Source organism: Oncorhynchus kisutch, linkage group LG3, assembly GCF_002021735.2.
Source record: "Oncorhynchus kisutch isolate 150728-3 linkage group LG3, Okis_V2, whole genome shotgun sequence".
Taxonomy (NCBI): Eukaryota; Metazoa; Chordata; class Actinopteri; order Salmoniformes; family Salmonidae; genus Oncorhynchus; species Oncorhynchus kisutch.
Genome location: NC_034176.2, coordinates 34,515,835 through 34,528,778, shown reverse-complemented (window position 1 = coordinate 34,528,778; position 12,944 = coordinate 34,515,835). Strand labels below are relative to the sequence as shown.

At 42.3% G+C, this 12,944-nt stretch overlaps 1 protein-coding gene across 1 annotated transcript; it reads left to right on the top strand.

The window, feature by feature from the left end:
- Nucleotides 1–873: 873 nt before the first annotated feature.
- Nucleotides 874–6,757, top strand: LOC109881616 (alpha-2B adrenergic receptor-like). Its single transcript, XM_020473735.2, has one exon. The coding sequence runs from the start codon at nt 2,337–2,339 to the stop codon at nt 3,945–3,947; it is 1,611 nt and encodes a 536-aa protein (XP_020329324.1). The 5' UTR covers nt 874–2,336; the 3' UTR covers nt 3,948–6,757.
- Nucleotides 6,758–12,944: the final 6,187 nt, after the last annotated feature.

Sequence of the window (12,944 nt, the reverse complement as noted above, 5' to 3'; positions counted from 1 at the left end):
GGAAAATAAACATAATGGCCTCACGACAACCACCCACCCACCCTCTGTGGACACCCTAAATGAGGCATGCTGTGTGTTTGTGTGTGTGCTTGTGTGTGACTACTAACTCCTACTATAGATCATAAATGGGAACATGCTTTCCACTGTTAAATCCATGTCTCTGTGTGGGTGTTGGTTTGTTAGATTTTACACTTTGTAGTTGTTAATTGAACATCAAAACACAAGGCACTTGATCTTAGTTAAATAGAGTACAGTCCGTGTGAGAGGGTAAAGTCGTGTGTTTGTATGCGTGTGTGTGTGTGTGTGTGATCCTGTATAATCCACATCTCTGTATGTATGTATGTATGTCAGTTTAATGAAGGCGTGAGTGGAGAAATGGGTTGGGTGGGTGAGGGATGATTGATCCCATGTCACTGTCAGGGATGGGAACATATAGCATGGTAGCATACAATAGGGTTTTATTTTTCTGAGTAGCCAATAGGCCACTATGGAACCAACAATTAAATTATGATCAGGGTGACAGTAATGATGATCAGGAGGAGGGAGGTGATGATTATAATGATGATGATGATGATGATGACAACAATGTTTGTAGAAAGATAAATTACTTCAGTGTGTTTTACTCTCTTAGCTGGAGACCTATGCGTCCTACCAAAGCATCGCGGTTCTACTTACTACAGAGGTTTCCATTAAATATATAACGGGTACCGATTGACAGTGTGTTAGTGGGTAGAGAGAAAGGGAGTGGGTAGAGAGAAAATAGAGCGAAAGAGAGAGAGAGACCACTTGGCAAAGACGTCAATTCAACGTTTGCACGTTGGTTCAACGTCATTTCATTGAAATGACGTGGAAACAACATTGATTCAACCAGTGTGCCCAGTGGGAGAGGGAGATGGCATGGTCTCATGACGCCCGTATTGGCATCACTCCGGTTGGAAAAGAGAGATGAGAGGAGAGACGCTTCCATTATTAGACCGGTGCTCACGGTCACGCTCACTCCTGGAGATGCGCGCGTTGCTGCGAGACCAACCGATAAGTTCGAGGAGAGAATCGGCGAGGCGCTGAACTCAGGAGCACCGCTGCGTGAAGAGATAGCCTAGCCTTCTGTAGGTTACACTCGGACATGGAGAGACCGAACTAGGGTCTACGAGCCAGTCAAAGCAAGACTGCGCATTATCTGCACTTGGATATACCCAACAACGCACCCACACATTCATCCCAAACCGAGATGAGGAACAGCTAAACACCACGAAACTGAAACAACAACTCAACAACTCAATATGTAATTTGGACTGCGCAACTGCGCAATTTGGAGTTATGTTGGACACGGGTTTGTTTTCATGAATTCCAAACTTGTATCGTTACACTGAGGACGTGCTCACGTTACAACATAAACGAATAAGTGCCATTCAGAGACAATTTATTATTTTAGGAATCCATTTTGCTTGAATAATGTGCCGGATTAAGCAGATGAAGTGAGTGACATATTTTGGTAACGCGCGCCAGTTAGTCTGTCAAGGCTTGACCATTTTATTAGCTAAATCTGTTCAAACCAATGTTTTCTTGTCCTTATAGGAAAACAACTGCATACCATTTGATATTTATTAGAATGATGATAGGCGATTTGTTTTTTAAGTCATCTGTCAGCTTTAACATCGCTCAGATAGCCATCCCGCTGGGCACACACTGGTTGAATCAACGTTGTTTGCGCGTAATTTCAATGAAATGATGATGAACCAATGTGGAATAGACGTTGAATTGATATCTGTGCCCAGTAGGCTGCTGTGTGCATCTCCATTTGAGAGACAGCGGGGACTTGAGCACACTAACATCTGAAGTAGGCTCCCCTGCCCAGTTTGTAACTGGTTCCCATTCTCTTGTGTTGCCTTGTATTATAGGCTGAAATTATATTTTAAGGATATTTCTGTGACCACCTGGACATAAATTCCCGCTTCTTTAAAATAGTCAAACAATTAAGCAGCTGTGAGATTACGATCAATTCTGTTTCATGTACTGGACAATTTTTAATTGTTTGAATGGATTTATTTTCAGACAGCAAATATAATTGCTCTCTCCTTTATTCTGGCGCGCTCCACGGGCATAGTTTATCGTTTGGCTGCTTAGAACGAACTTGGAGGATGAAACTGGGAGGAGAGGGAATGAACAGCGATAACACAACATTAATACTTTTAGTTATAGCCTAATGTTTTTTTCCTAAACTTTTAGGATATAATTTTATGTCAGCTATCCTCAATATAAAACAACGTTACCAACAGCATCTTTATTACAACAACATTTTATTCTCACTTTAATCAAGTCAATCCATCGTGTTACTCATGGCTTTACCCTTGAATAGTGCATGTTCAGTGGGGCTGGGCGACACTAATGGTTCGACCAGCGGTTTTTCTCTTCCCTGCAATCAGAGCGTCTCTTCCCTGCAACTGGCCCCCTACTCCCCCGAATCCACGGCGCTCTTCGCTACAGCCATCACCCTCATGGTGGTCTTCACAATCGTGGGAAACATCCTCGTCATCATTGCCGTCCTGACCAGCCATGCACTTCGAGGACCACAGAACCTGTTTTTAGTGTCTCTAGCGGCTGCAGACATTTTGGTGGCGACCCTCATCATCCCATTCTCCCTAGCCAATGAACTGCTGGGATACTGGTACTTCAAGTCTCTGTGGTGTGAGATCTACCTGGCGCTGGACGTTCTGTTCTGCACTTCCTCTATAGTTCACCTGTGCGCCATCTCATTGGACCGTTACCTGTCCATCAGCCGGGTTACCTACTCTCGCCAGCGCACACCCATGCGTATTAAAACCTCCATCGTGGTGGTGTGGCTCATCTCGGCCATAATCTCCTTCCCTCCTCTTCTGTCGCTAAATAAGAGCGAGCCCGGCGGGGAGGGGAGTGAGAGGGGTCCTCAGTGCCAACTGAACGACGAGCGCTGGTACATCCTCTACTCCACCGTCGGCTCCTTCTTCGCCCCATGTCTCATCATGATCCTGGTCTACATGAGGATCTACCAGATCGCCAAGCAGCGCACACAGAACCCGCCAGGCGAGCCCAGGAAAGACGGGGTGGGCTGTGCCACCCCAAGTCAAACCCCTCGGGGGATCCAAGCCAACGGGAAGGAGGACAGAGGGGAAACGCCAGCTATGCCCCACAAAACCACCAGCGTCAGACCCCCCACACTGGCTGTTACTCCATCACCGTCCCCCAACCTTGCCAATGAGACCCCCTCCCCTCACATCCCCACCACCCAAAACCTCCTCCATCCTCCGGTTCTATCCCTAGCTCCAACCCCAACCACCACCTCCCCTCCTACCTCCCCCCTGGATCCTTCACCCTCCTTGGTCTCGCCGTCTTCCTCCCCCACCATCCCCCCACCATCCCCGGCCAAACCCAAACATGGGGAGAAGAAGGTGAAGGGGAAGAAGGGAAAGAAGTATAACAATAATATGGACAGCTCAAACAGCTCTGACAGTGACATGGAGAACGAGGAAGGGGGGAGGACTGGAGTCAACAATCCTAGCATGGCTGGTTCAGCCGGCATCCATTCTCCAGCCACCATCCAGAAGTACAGGGACATAATCGCCACCTCTAAGGGGGCTCGGCTGGTGGCAGGGAGGAGGTCTAAGCCGGAGAGCACTCCGGGAGCAGCACGTCGTAAAGCCATGGTGAACCGAGAGAAGCGCTTCACGTTCGTCCTGGCCGTGGTGATCGGAGTGTTTGTTGTCTGTTGGTTCCCTTTCTTCTTCTCCTACTCACTGCAGGCCATCTGTCCTGAGACCTGTTCCCTCCCTGATCCCCTCTTCAAGTTCTTCTTCTGGATTGGCTACTGCAACTCCTGTCTGAACCCTGTCATATACACCATCTTTAATCAGGACTTCAGAAAGGCCTTCAAGAAAATCCTCTGTAAGAACACCAAGGGCACCTTCTTCTAGACTGAATGCTCTGTAAGGACAACAATGGCAACCTTCCTTTAGGAAAGAGGCCTTAAACAGATGACCTGTAAGGTCAGTCCTTTCTTTTCAGTCCTCTCTAAACTCTTTGAGGTGTAAAAAACAGCACAAATATTCTGTAAACATTCTGACTGATTTTAGATTCTAATTGATGATGTTACGAAGGGCTGCCGATTCTATAACGCTGAATCAGAACAGCTGTAGGATAGCTCACCTTGCAACAGAAAGAAACTTTTAGGGCTTGTTGTTTTAGTCCCTTGGTACGTAGCTGCAGACGTCTAGCCGTTACCTGGAGAACTGTGACTGTCCATTGCAAGGGCATTGTCTGGGGAGAGCATGTGCAAAATATGTTACATGAATTCTACTTTGGGGGGCTTTAGAATGATACTGTGTAAGAATCCAAGGGCATGATCCTGATCCTTTAGTAAAAGGTAGGAGGTATGTTCTGATCTATGAGCATTACACAGTATGTGTAGAAAGTTCGGAAAGGAAGAGAGAAGGAGGAAAAGGAAAAGAAAATGCCATTTTGGAATTTTTGTCACTCGTGACATAAAGGACATGTTGCTTGGAAAATGACAGTACAACGCTGCTCTCATCAAAATATGACTGACTGACTCACATTAAGGTTGTCTGGGAAATCTGTTTGATTAAAAATGGAGAAACCTTTGGGTATAGCAGTACACCACTGCTCACTGAGAACTCCTGATCAAAACAACAGTCTTGAGCGCTGCCATTCAAGGACTTTAAAGCGATGAAGCAAACAAATATCCTTTTATCAGCCGACTGATAAACAAAATAGAACAATGCGAGGAGATGATAGGCCAGACCTGTTGGCCTGTTTAAGCACCACCAGAGGCACTTCTCTTTATCAAAGGGCAGAACCACGAGGAACGCACAAGACCCTGGTCGCCTTTCCACTTACGCCTGCATAGTTACTTTTATCCTGCCTCAGGAATAGCATGTGTTCCTGTAGAGATGTTATCCATATGAGAGAGAGAGAGAGAGAGAGAGAGAGACAACAACAGGACTCTAACTGTTCATGAGACAACTAACTCCCTCTCAAACTCTGATGCCCACCACTGCTCTCATGTGGGGCTTAGGCTATATTTTGAAAGACTCTGTGTTTTAAGGTGCATCTCAATAGTCTATTGTGGCTTCCTCTGCTTGTGTCTTTTCCTTCATCTGCACTGAAAAACAAAGGATATAGGTGGATGCAATATGAAGGATCAGACATTTGTTTCCACATCTCTGTGTCAGTGCAGGTGAACTAAAAGATGAGAAGAGCAAACAGCTTAACACTATTGTTATACACCCCTATAAGAGAATTTGAGTTCCAAATGGCAACCTATTCGATATATAGTGCACTATTTTTGACTAGAGCCCATAGGACTCTAGTCTAAAGTAGTGCACTATGTAGGGAATTGTGGATTGTATCTAAAGTACTAAAGTACGGAAATGTATGCACTCACTACTGTAAGAGACACTTGATAAGATCATCTGCTAAATGACTAAAATGTAAATTTTATCTGTATATTGGGTCTATATAGCACAATTTCAAGCCTATCACATTTATAAGAGGATAAATACTTTCCCAAATCCCTTGACAAGGAACGCAAATTTGTGACATTTAAGGATTTTTTGGAATGCAGTATAGTCGTACATATTTTTTTTCTTCTATCAAAGACACTGGACAGTGACTATCTGGCTTTGTTTGAGTGGATTCATCTGACTTCAGCCTGAAAGGACATTGCTATTAACGAACACACTGCTCCCCATTGAACAGAACAGAACAGTGGCTGTCTATGAGAGGAGGAACTCAGCCACGTTAGCTCTACTGCTGACCTGACACAAACACTTGAAACGGTCTTAAAAACACTCTAGTTGATATTGACTATAATACTGAAAGCACAGGTCATGTTCATCCTCAGCTAGAAGGACATTCATCCCATAAGATAATATAGTACTTTATTAAGCTCCCAAATGGCAAATATGGGATGGATGAATGAATGAATGATTGATTGCTTGATAGATCAATGAATTGATTGATTTGGGAATGTACCTGCACTTGCTGACTGGAATTCTACCTGGCACATTCCTTTATTTCTGAGAGGTACTGCTACTCTTTACAGTTGCTCTTTATGTATTTCTCAGAGACTGTCAGGTCATGATGCTTTTTGTGTTTCTCCCTCACAGAGGCTATGTCTGTAACTGTGAATGCTATATAGGTGTTATGACACTATGGGACAAGGAATGTCGGCAACAACACTTCTAATCTCGCATTGTCAATTTTTGCTGACCCTTGTCTATGTGAGAGAGACTGCATGAGTGTGTATTTTGTAATGATGCACTTCTAGTGGTACCAGCTGCAAGTGTCTGGTAAACTTATGTAAAATGTCTGGGGTACTCATGGACTGTGCCAAAGCCTCCTCTGGCTGATATTGTATACTGTAGACCTCCACATAATGGTAAGCACAGAAAACAGATGTAGATATAGAGACTCAGGCCAAAGATCTCTCCCCCTGAGGGACACTAGTCACTATATGGCCATGCTTTGAAAGTACATTATCTATTTGTTCTTCCTTTAGGGTTATAGTTAGTGTTAAGGATATGGGTAAGGTCAAAGGCAAGGTTAGGGTTAGTTGCAATTGCTTTTTGTAGTGAGAATTGTATTTTGTGGAACTCCGTTCCGTCCTTTCTAGCATGGCCGTTTAGTGACGCCAGCTGACACGGACAGAGCGGGACTCAGAGTGACACTGATATGCTCTAATAAGGGGCTGTGATTGGATAAGCTATATGTATTATTTATTTATTTAGAGCCATTTTGAGTTTCCTGTTAGTTTCATATTTATAGTTTTCTTTCTTTCTGACTGTGCTCTCCAAGCAAGGCAAAGTTAATGTGAACAAAATACTGTAAATACTGTATCAAAACTGAATATGTTGAATGAGATTCATTGATTTAAAGTCAGCAGAGGAACAGGATTCAGGAGCAGACGTATGTTTGCAGGGGTTGGGGTCATTTCTACTGGAACTCAGTCAATGCAGAAGATGAATGTCATGATTTGAAAAAATATTCTGAAATATTGGTAAAATCTGGGTCGTGGACTTGAATTTTCCTGCAGCCTTTTTGTACTTATTTATTATTTTTAACTTGTTTCTTAAACATTTTCAGTGGTGTTTTGTAAAGACTACCGTGCTGATGGGTGGTGCTTTAACAGCCTGTGGTTGCAGAACCATGGAGATCAGCAAACAACCGCACTCTGTGTTGGCACAAATCGTTCTGCGACAATAACATTTACATTTTAAAATGCGATTGTCATTGAACTTTTGGTGCTAACAGGGCAGCCATGAAAACTCAATGTATGGTGAATCAACATCCCCATCATCATTCCCCCTACTCTTCTGACCTGCCTGGACTCTTTTTCTCCCCCTGCTGTGTTTGACCCTGGCCTTTCTCCCTCTCCCTCCATTTGGAAATAAAGCAGTTTAATAAGCATGGTGTGATCAATCATTTAAAATCATCATATACAGTACTGCTGTCTGTGGTGTTAAAGGGGACATGAGTAAAACGGCTTAGCCCACTACATGGGGGTTTGAAGAATATTACACACTGGGGGTGGCTCTTGGGGGTGGCTCTAAATATAGCAGATTTAACTGGATCAATCTTAACAGGGAAATCTGAAGTTCGAACAATAACAAAGTGGTCACTCCGCCACTGATTTGGCAAACAGCTGAGGGACGGGACTGGAGAAATGTAGCCACTTGCAAACTCATGGACAGAGCTATGGACACAAGGACTAACCATGCATGATATCAACATTATTTTGTTAACATTTAACAATCTTATATTTTGGGTTCTGATGGGGTATGACAGTTGAACTAAGCTCATGGGGCATCTATACATGATTCTTCTTGAATTAATGGGTATTTATCATACATTTAAAAGTAAAAGAAAAAAAATGTAGCAACTGGAGATTTCCCCTTTAATGTCCTTTAAACATTGTGGAGATGCCAAAAGCCCATGGTATACTGTTTAACATTAGCTTCTTATTACGGGATAATTGGTTTCTTATTATGGGATAATTCTAATATTGTGTACCCCAACACATGTGAGCGCAATGAAGACTTTGTTTTAAAGAGGTTCATCACAGCTGGGTATAAGTGGGGCATACTGAAAGCAGCACAAACACTGCCAGTTACTTGTAATCCCTTGTGATCTTATCGTATGTGATCTTATGTGAACTTACTGCGATAACATGTGACAACAATGTAACAGCAACATGTGATAAAATGAATGACACTACACATGTGAAAACATCTTGTGAAAAAATGTTGGACAACATCGGGAAGCAAAATGTCAAAAAGCAATACCACATGTGAAAGTTAGATTTTCACATGTGAAAGTTTTTCACGTGAATGTGCAAATTTGATTTTCACATGTGAGGTGAAAACATGTTATTCTCCTCACATGTGAAAAGGTGGTGTTAACATGTGAACACTAAATGTAACACATGTAACATATGGTTTCACATGTGAACATGTGTCTTTTTTTGTTGAAAATTTCAGCTCAACATGTGAAAACAGCTATTTCACTTTTTTTTATATAAGGGAATGAAATGATATAGGGGTTTTAAAGTAAGTGTACAATCTTTCATCATTGACAATATGAATACATTTCACATGATCACTTAGTAGTGACTTTTCAGTATTGGCTCCACCTGGGATTTGAACTCACAACCTCTGGATTTGGAGTATGCCAAGTTTCATTTATTACCTATAGTACATCTCTGCACTTAGCAAAATAGAGCCATCTGCACTGTGGTTTTAGTTATCAGTTAATCTGACTATTAACTCCTCATGGATTTAATTTACTTATCTCAGCAATTTGAAGTGTTTTCTGTATAGTTGTCTAATGTTGGTGGGGCATATTGTTTTAATGTTACTATTGAATCACTAAGATAAATATAATAGTTTTTCTCGAGTGTATTTAAATATGTAAGTGTAATGTAAGTTGATAACATTGTATTTTAAAAGCACAATTTGTCTGTATATCCTTCAGGACACATTTCTGTTTGCAGGGCATCTCAAATCTCATGTGAAAAATATTTTAGCAAATAAAATAGGTAAAAGGTTATGTGAACACATGAAAATCCACACATTAAACTTCATGTGAAATATCATCACGTGAAATAAAATTTTACATGTGAAATCTTGTGATTTTCCACTCATGAAATAATGTTTTTCCATAAGGGATGGTGCACATGGAATAAATGAACAGCATACTATTTAACAATTTTCTTTGAGTGTCTTACACACACACACGCACGCACGCACGCACACACACACACACACACACACACACACACACACACACACACACACACACACACACACACACACACACACACACACACACACACACACACACACACACACACACACACACACACAAAATCTCATTATGACAGAGTGATTGCCATCATGACATCCTGCTATAGAGTGGCGAGGAGGAGAAGGAGCTCCTTGGGCCCTTAGTGTCTGGAAGTAATTTAGCCATTCATTGTAGTCAAATAGCAGCTCTGTTGAGCTGCTATTTTCTTGCGTTGTCTTATGTCAATTACCTTGTGACCTTCCTGCATTACTCATTATATTAATAAAGTCCAATTTAATCAACCAATTTGATAGTCAGTTTAAAAAAGGTTAAGGGTACAAAACTGTGTACATATCTGGCTGTGTTAGCAAAATCAAATCAAAACAAATTATTTAAAAGTTTCTTTACAGCAAATGTCAAATGTTACATGATTGTATAACTAGCTGAGGGTGCAGTATATATTAAGTTTGGCAATAAGGTCTAAAACCAGCTTGGGCCTAGCTTGGGCCTAGTGCACACTAGGCACTAGGCACATGCACACCAGGCTAATTCAGGAGACAGATTGTAGTTTTTATGCCCTGATATCAGGACCTGGCAGCTAAAAGTTCGATTAAGTCAGACGATTTATAGAATACAATCCCAAAATCAGCTGTAACTGTCAATAGTATAACAAAGCTTAAAACGGTGTTTGAGTGAATCCCGAATACATAAAAGTTATGGTGAAGTTGTTTCTGGACACGATAGACTACTCCTCACCACTATAGCAGAGGTCAACTTGTCAACAGTGAGTTGAGTTTGATTTGTAAAGTGAGGCAGCGTTGGGTTCTTTCTCTTTTTGTCTTTCAAACACACACACATCAACACAGATGATGTAAAACGCATCACACTGTGACACTTTCTGTATTTTGAAAGTTCTATAACCCAAACACTTAATTGCCGACAGGCAAAACATTTTGGGACTGTATCACCAGTTGACTAATGAAACAAATAAAATAATATAGTTTGAGTGGTATTTTCCTTCAACATCTTCATTTCCATCTTCATTACCTCCGGGCTGTTACTATGCAGGAGAGAGAGGGGCAGGAGGACAGATGACTTACTGTAGTCAAGTGGCTCCCAGAGCGGTGTGCATTTCACAGTGTTATATAATCACAAAAGCACAACCTCTCCAGTCTCCCGTTTATGCTATAAATATAAAGCAGTACTGATCAGCTGATATGGATGTACAGTACCAGTCAAACGTTTGGTCACAACTACTCATTCAAAAGGTTTTTCTTTATTTTACTATTTTCTACATTGTAAAATAATAGTGAAGACGTCAAAACTATGAAATATCACATATGGAATCATGTAGCAACCCAATTTTTTTTAACTATACCTCAGCATTCAACACCATAATACACTCCAAGCTCATTAAAACCTTTTAAGGCTAGGGGTTCCGCTAGCGGAACCGTTATAGTCGTTATTTCCCCAAAATGTTCATTTATTTGGCGCGTTTGATTCTGAAAAACACCGGTTCCAACTCGCCCAAGATGACTACCATTTATCTAATAAATTACCCGTAATCTTGGTCCAAACATTTCAAACAACTTTCCTAATCCAACTTTAGGTATTTTAAAACGTAAATAATCCATAAAATGTAAGACGGAATACACTGTGTTCAATTGCGGCTAAAATGAAAGTGGAGTGAGCTTCAGGTCGCGCGCCCCAAACAAAAGAGTACACTAGGCTGGACCCTCGTTCTGAATAGCCATACTTCTTAATTTCTCCAAAGAAAAACATCAACCAATTTCTAAAGACTGTTGACATCTAGTGGAAGCAATAGGAACTGCAACCAAGTGCCACAGAAATCTAGGTTCCCATAGAAAACTAATTGAAAAAAAAAATCCTGGATGGTTTGTCCTGGGGGTTTTGCCTGCCAAATAAGTTATGTTATACTCAAAGACATTGTTTTAACAGTTTTAGAAACTTTAGAGTGTTTTCTATCCAAATCTACCATTATATGCATATCGTAGCTTCTGGGCCTGAGTAGCAGGCAGTTTATTTTGGGCATGCTTTTCATCCGGGTGTGAAAATACTGCCCCCTATCCAAAACAGGTTTTAAGCTCGGGGCCCTGGGTCTTAACCCCGCCCTGTGCAACTGGGTCCTGGACTTCCTGACGGCCCGCCCCCAGGTGGTGAAGGTAGCAAACACCTCCACTTCGCTGATCCTCAGCACAGGGGCCCCACAAGCATTCGTGCTCAGCCCCCTCCTGTACTCCCTGTTCACCAATGACTGCGTGGCCACGCCTCCAACGCAATCATCAAGTTTGCACGCGACACAACAGTAGTAGGCCAGATTACCAACAATGACGAGACCGCCTACAGAGAGGAGGTGAGGGCCCTGGGAGAGTGGTGCCAGGAAAATAACCTCTCACTCAACGTCAACAAAACAAAGGAGCTGATCGTGGACTTCAGGAAATAGCAGAGGGAGCACGCCCATATCCACATCAACAGGACCGCAGTGGAGAAGTTGGGAAAGCTTCAACTTCCTCGGCATACACATCACTGACAATCTGAAATGGTCCACCTACCCAGACAGTGTGGTGAAGAAGGGGCAACAGCAACAGAAATTTGGCTTGGCCCCTAAAACCCTCACAAACCTTTACAAATACACAATTGAGAGCATCCTGTCAGGCTGTACCACCGCCTGGTACGGCAACTGCACCGCCCGCAACTGCAGGGCTCTCCAGAAGGTGGTGTGGTCTGCCCAACGCATCACTGGGGGCAAACTACCTGCCCTCCAGGACACCTACAGTACCCGATGTCACAGGAAGGCCAAAATTATCATCAAGGACATCAACCACCCGAGCCATGCCCTGTTCACCCCTCTATCATCCAGAAGGCAAGGTCAATACAGGTGCATCAAAGCGGGGACTGAGAGCCTGAAAAACAGCTTCTATCTCAAGGCCATCAGGCTGTTAAATAGCCATCACTAGCTGGCTTCCACCCAGTTACACAACCCTGCACCTTAGAGGCTGCTGCTCTATATACACATAGACTTGGAATTACTGGCCACTTTAAGAATGGAACACAAGTCACTTTAATAATATTAAAATCATGTTTAACTACTGCTTTACTCATCTCATATGTATATACTGTATTTCATTCTACTGTATTCTAGTCAATGCCACTCCGACATTGCTCAATCTAATATTCATATATTTCTCAATTTCATTCTTTTACTTTTAGATTTTTGTGTATTGTTGTGAATTGTTAGATACTACTCCACTGTTGTAGCTAGGAACACAAGCATTTCGCTATGTGACCAATACAATTTGATTTTGATTTGATTTGATTAATGTACACAAGGCCATATGACAAACTCCACAAACAGGGTGGCAAAGGAAGAGTGAATTAATTGTTAACATTAGGTTTTAGCACTGTTAGTGATAAAGTCATAGAGATAAAAGCACTAGCTTTTAGGAAGATGTAAGACGTTCATCTGGAAACATCCTATTACAGCTGCTTACCTTCTGCATCTTAAATGGCATCCTCTTCCCTTTATAGTGCATTACTAGGGCCCAAGGCTCTGGCCAAAAGTAGTGCACTACATAGGGAATGGGGCTCTG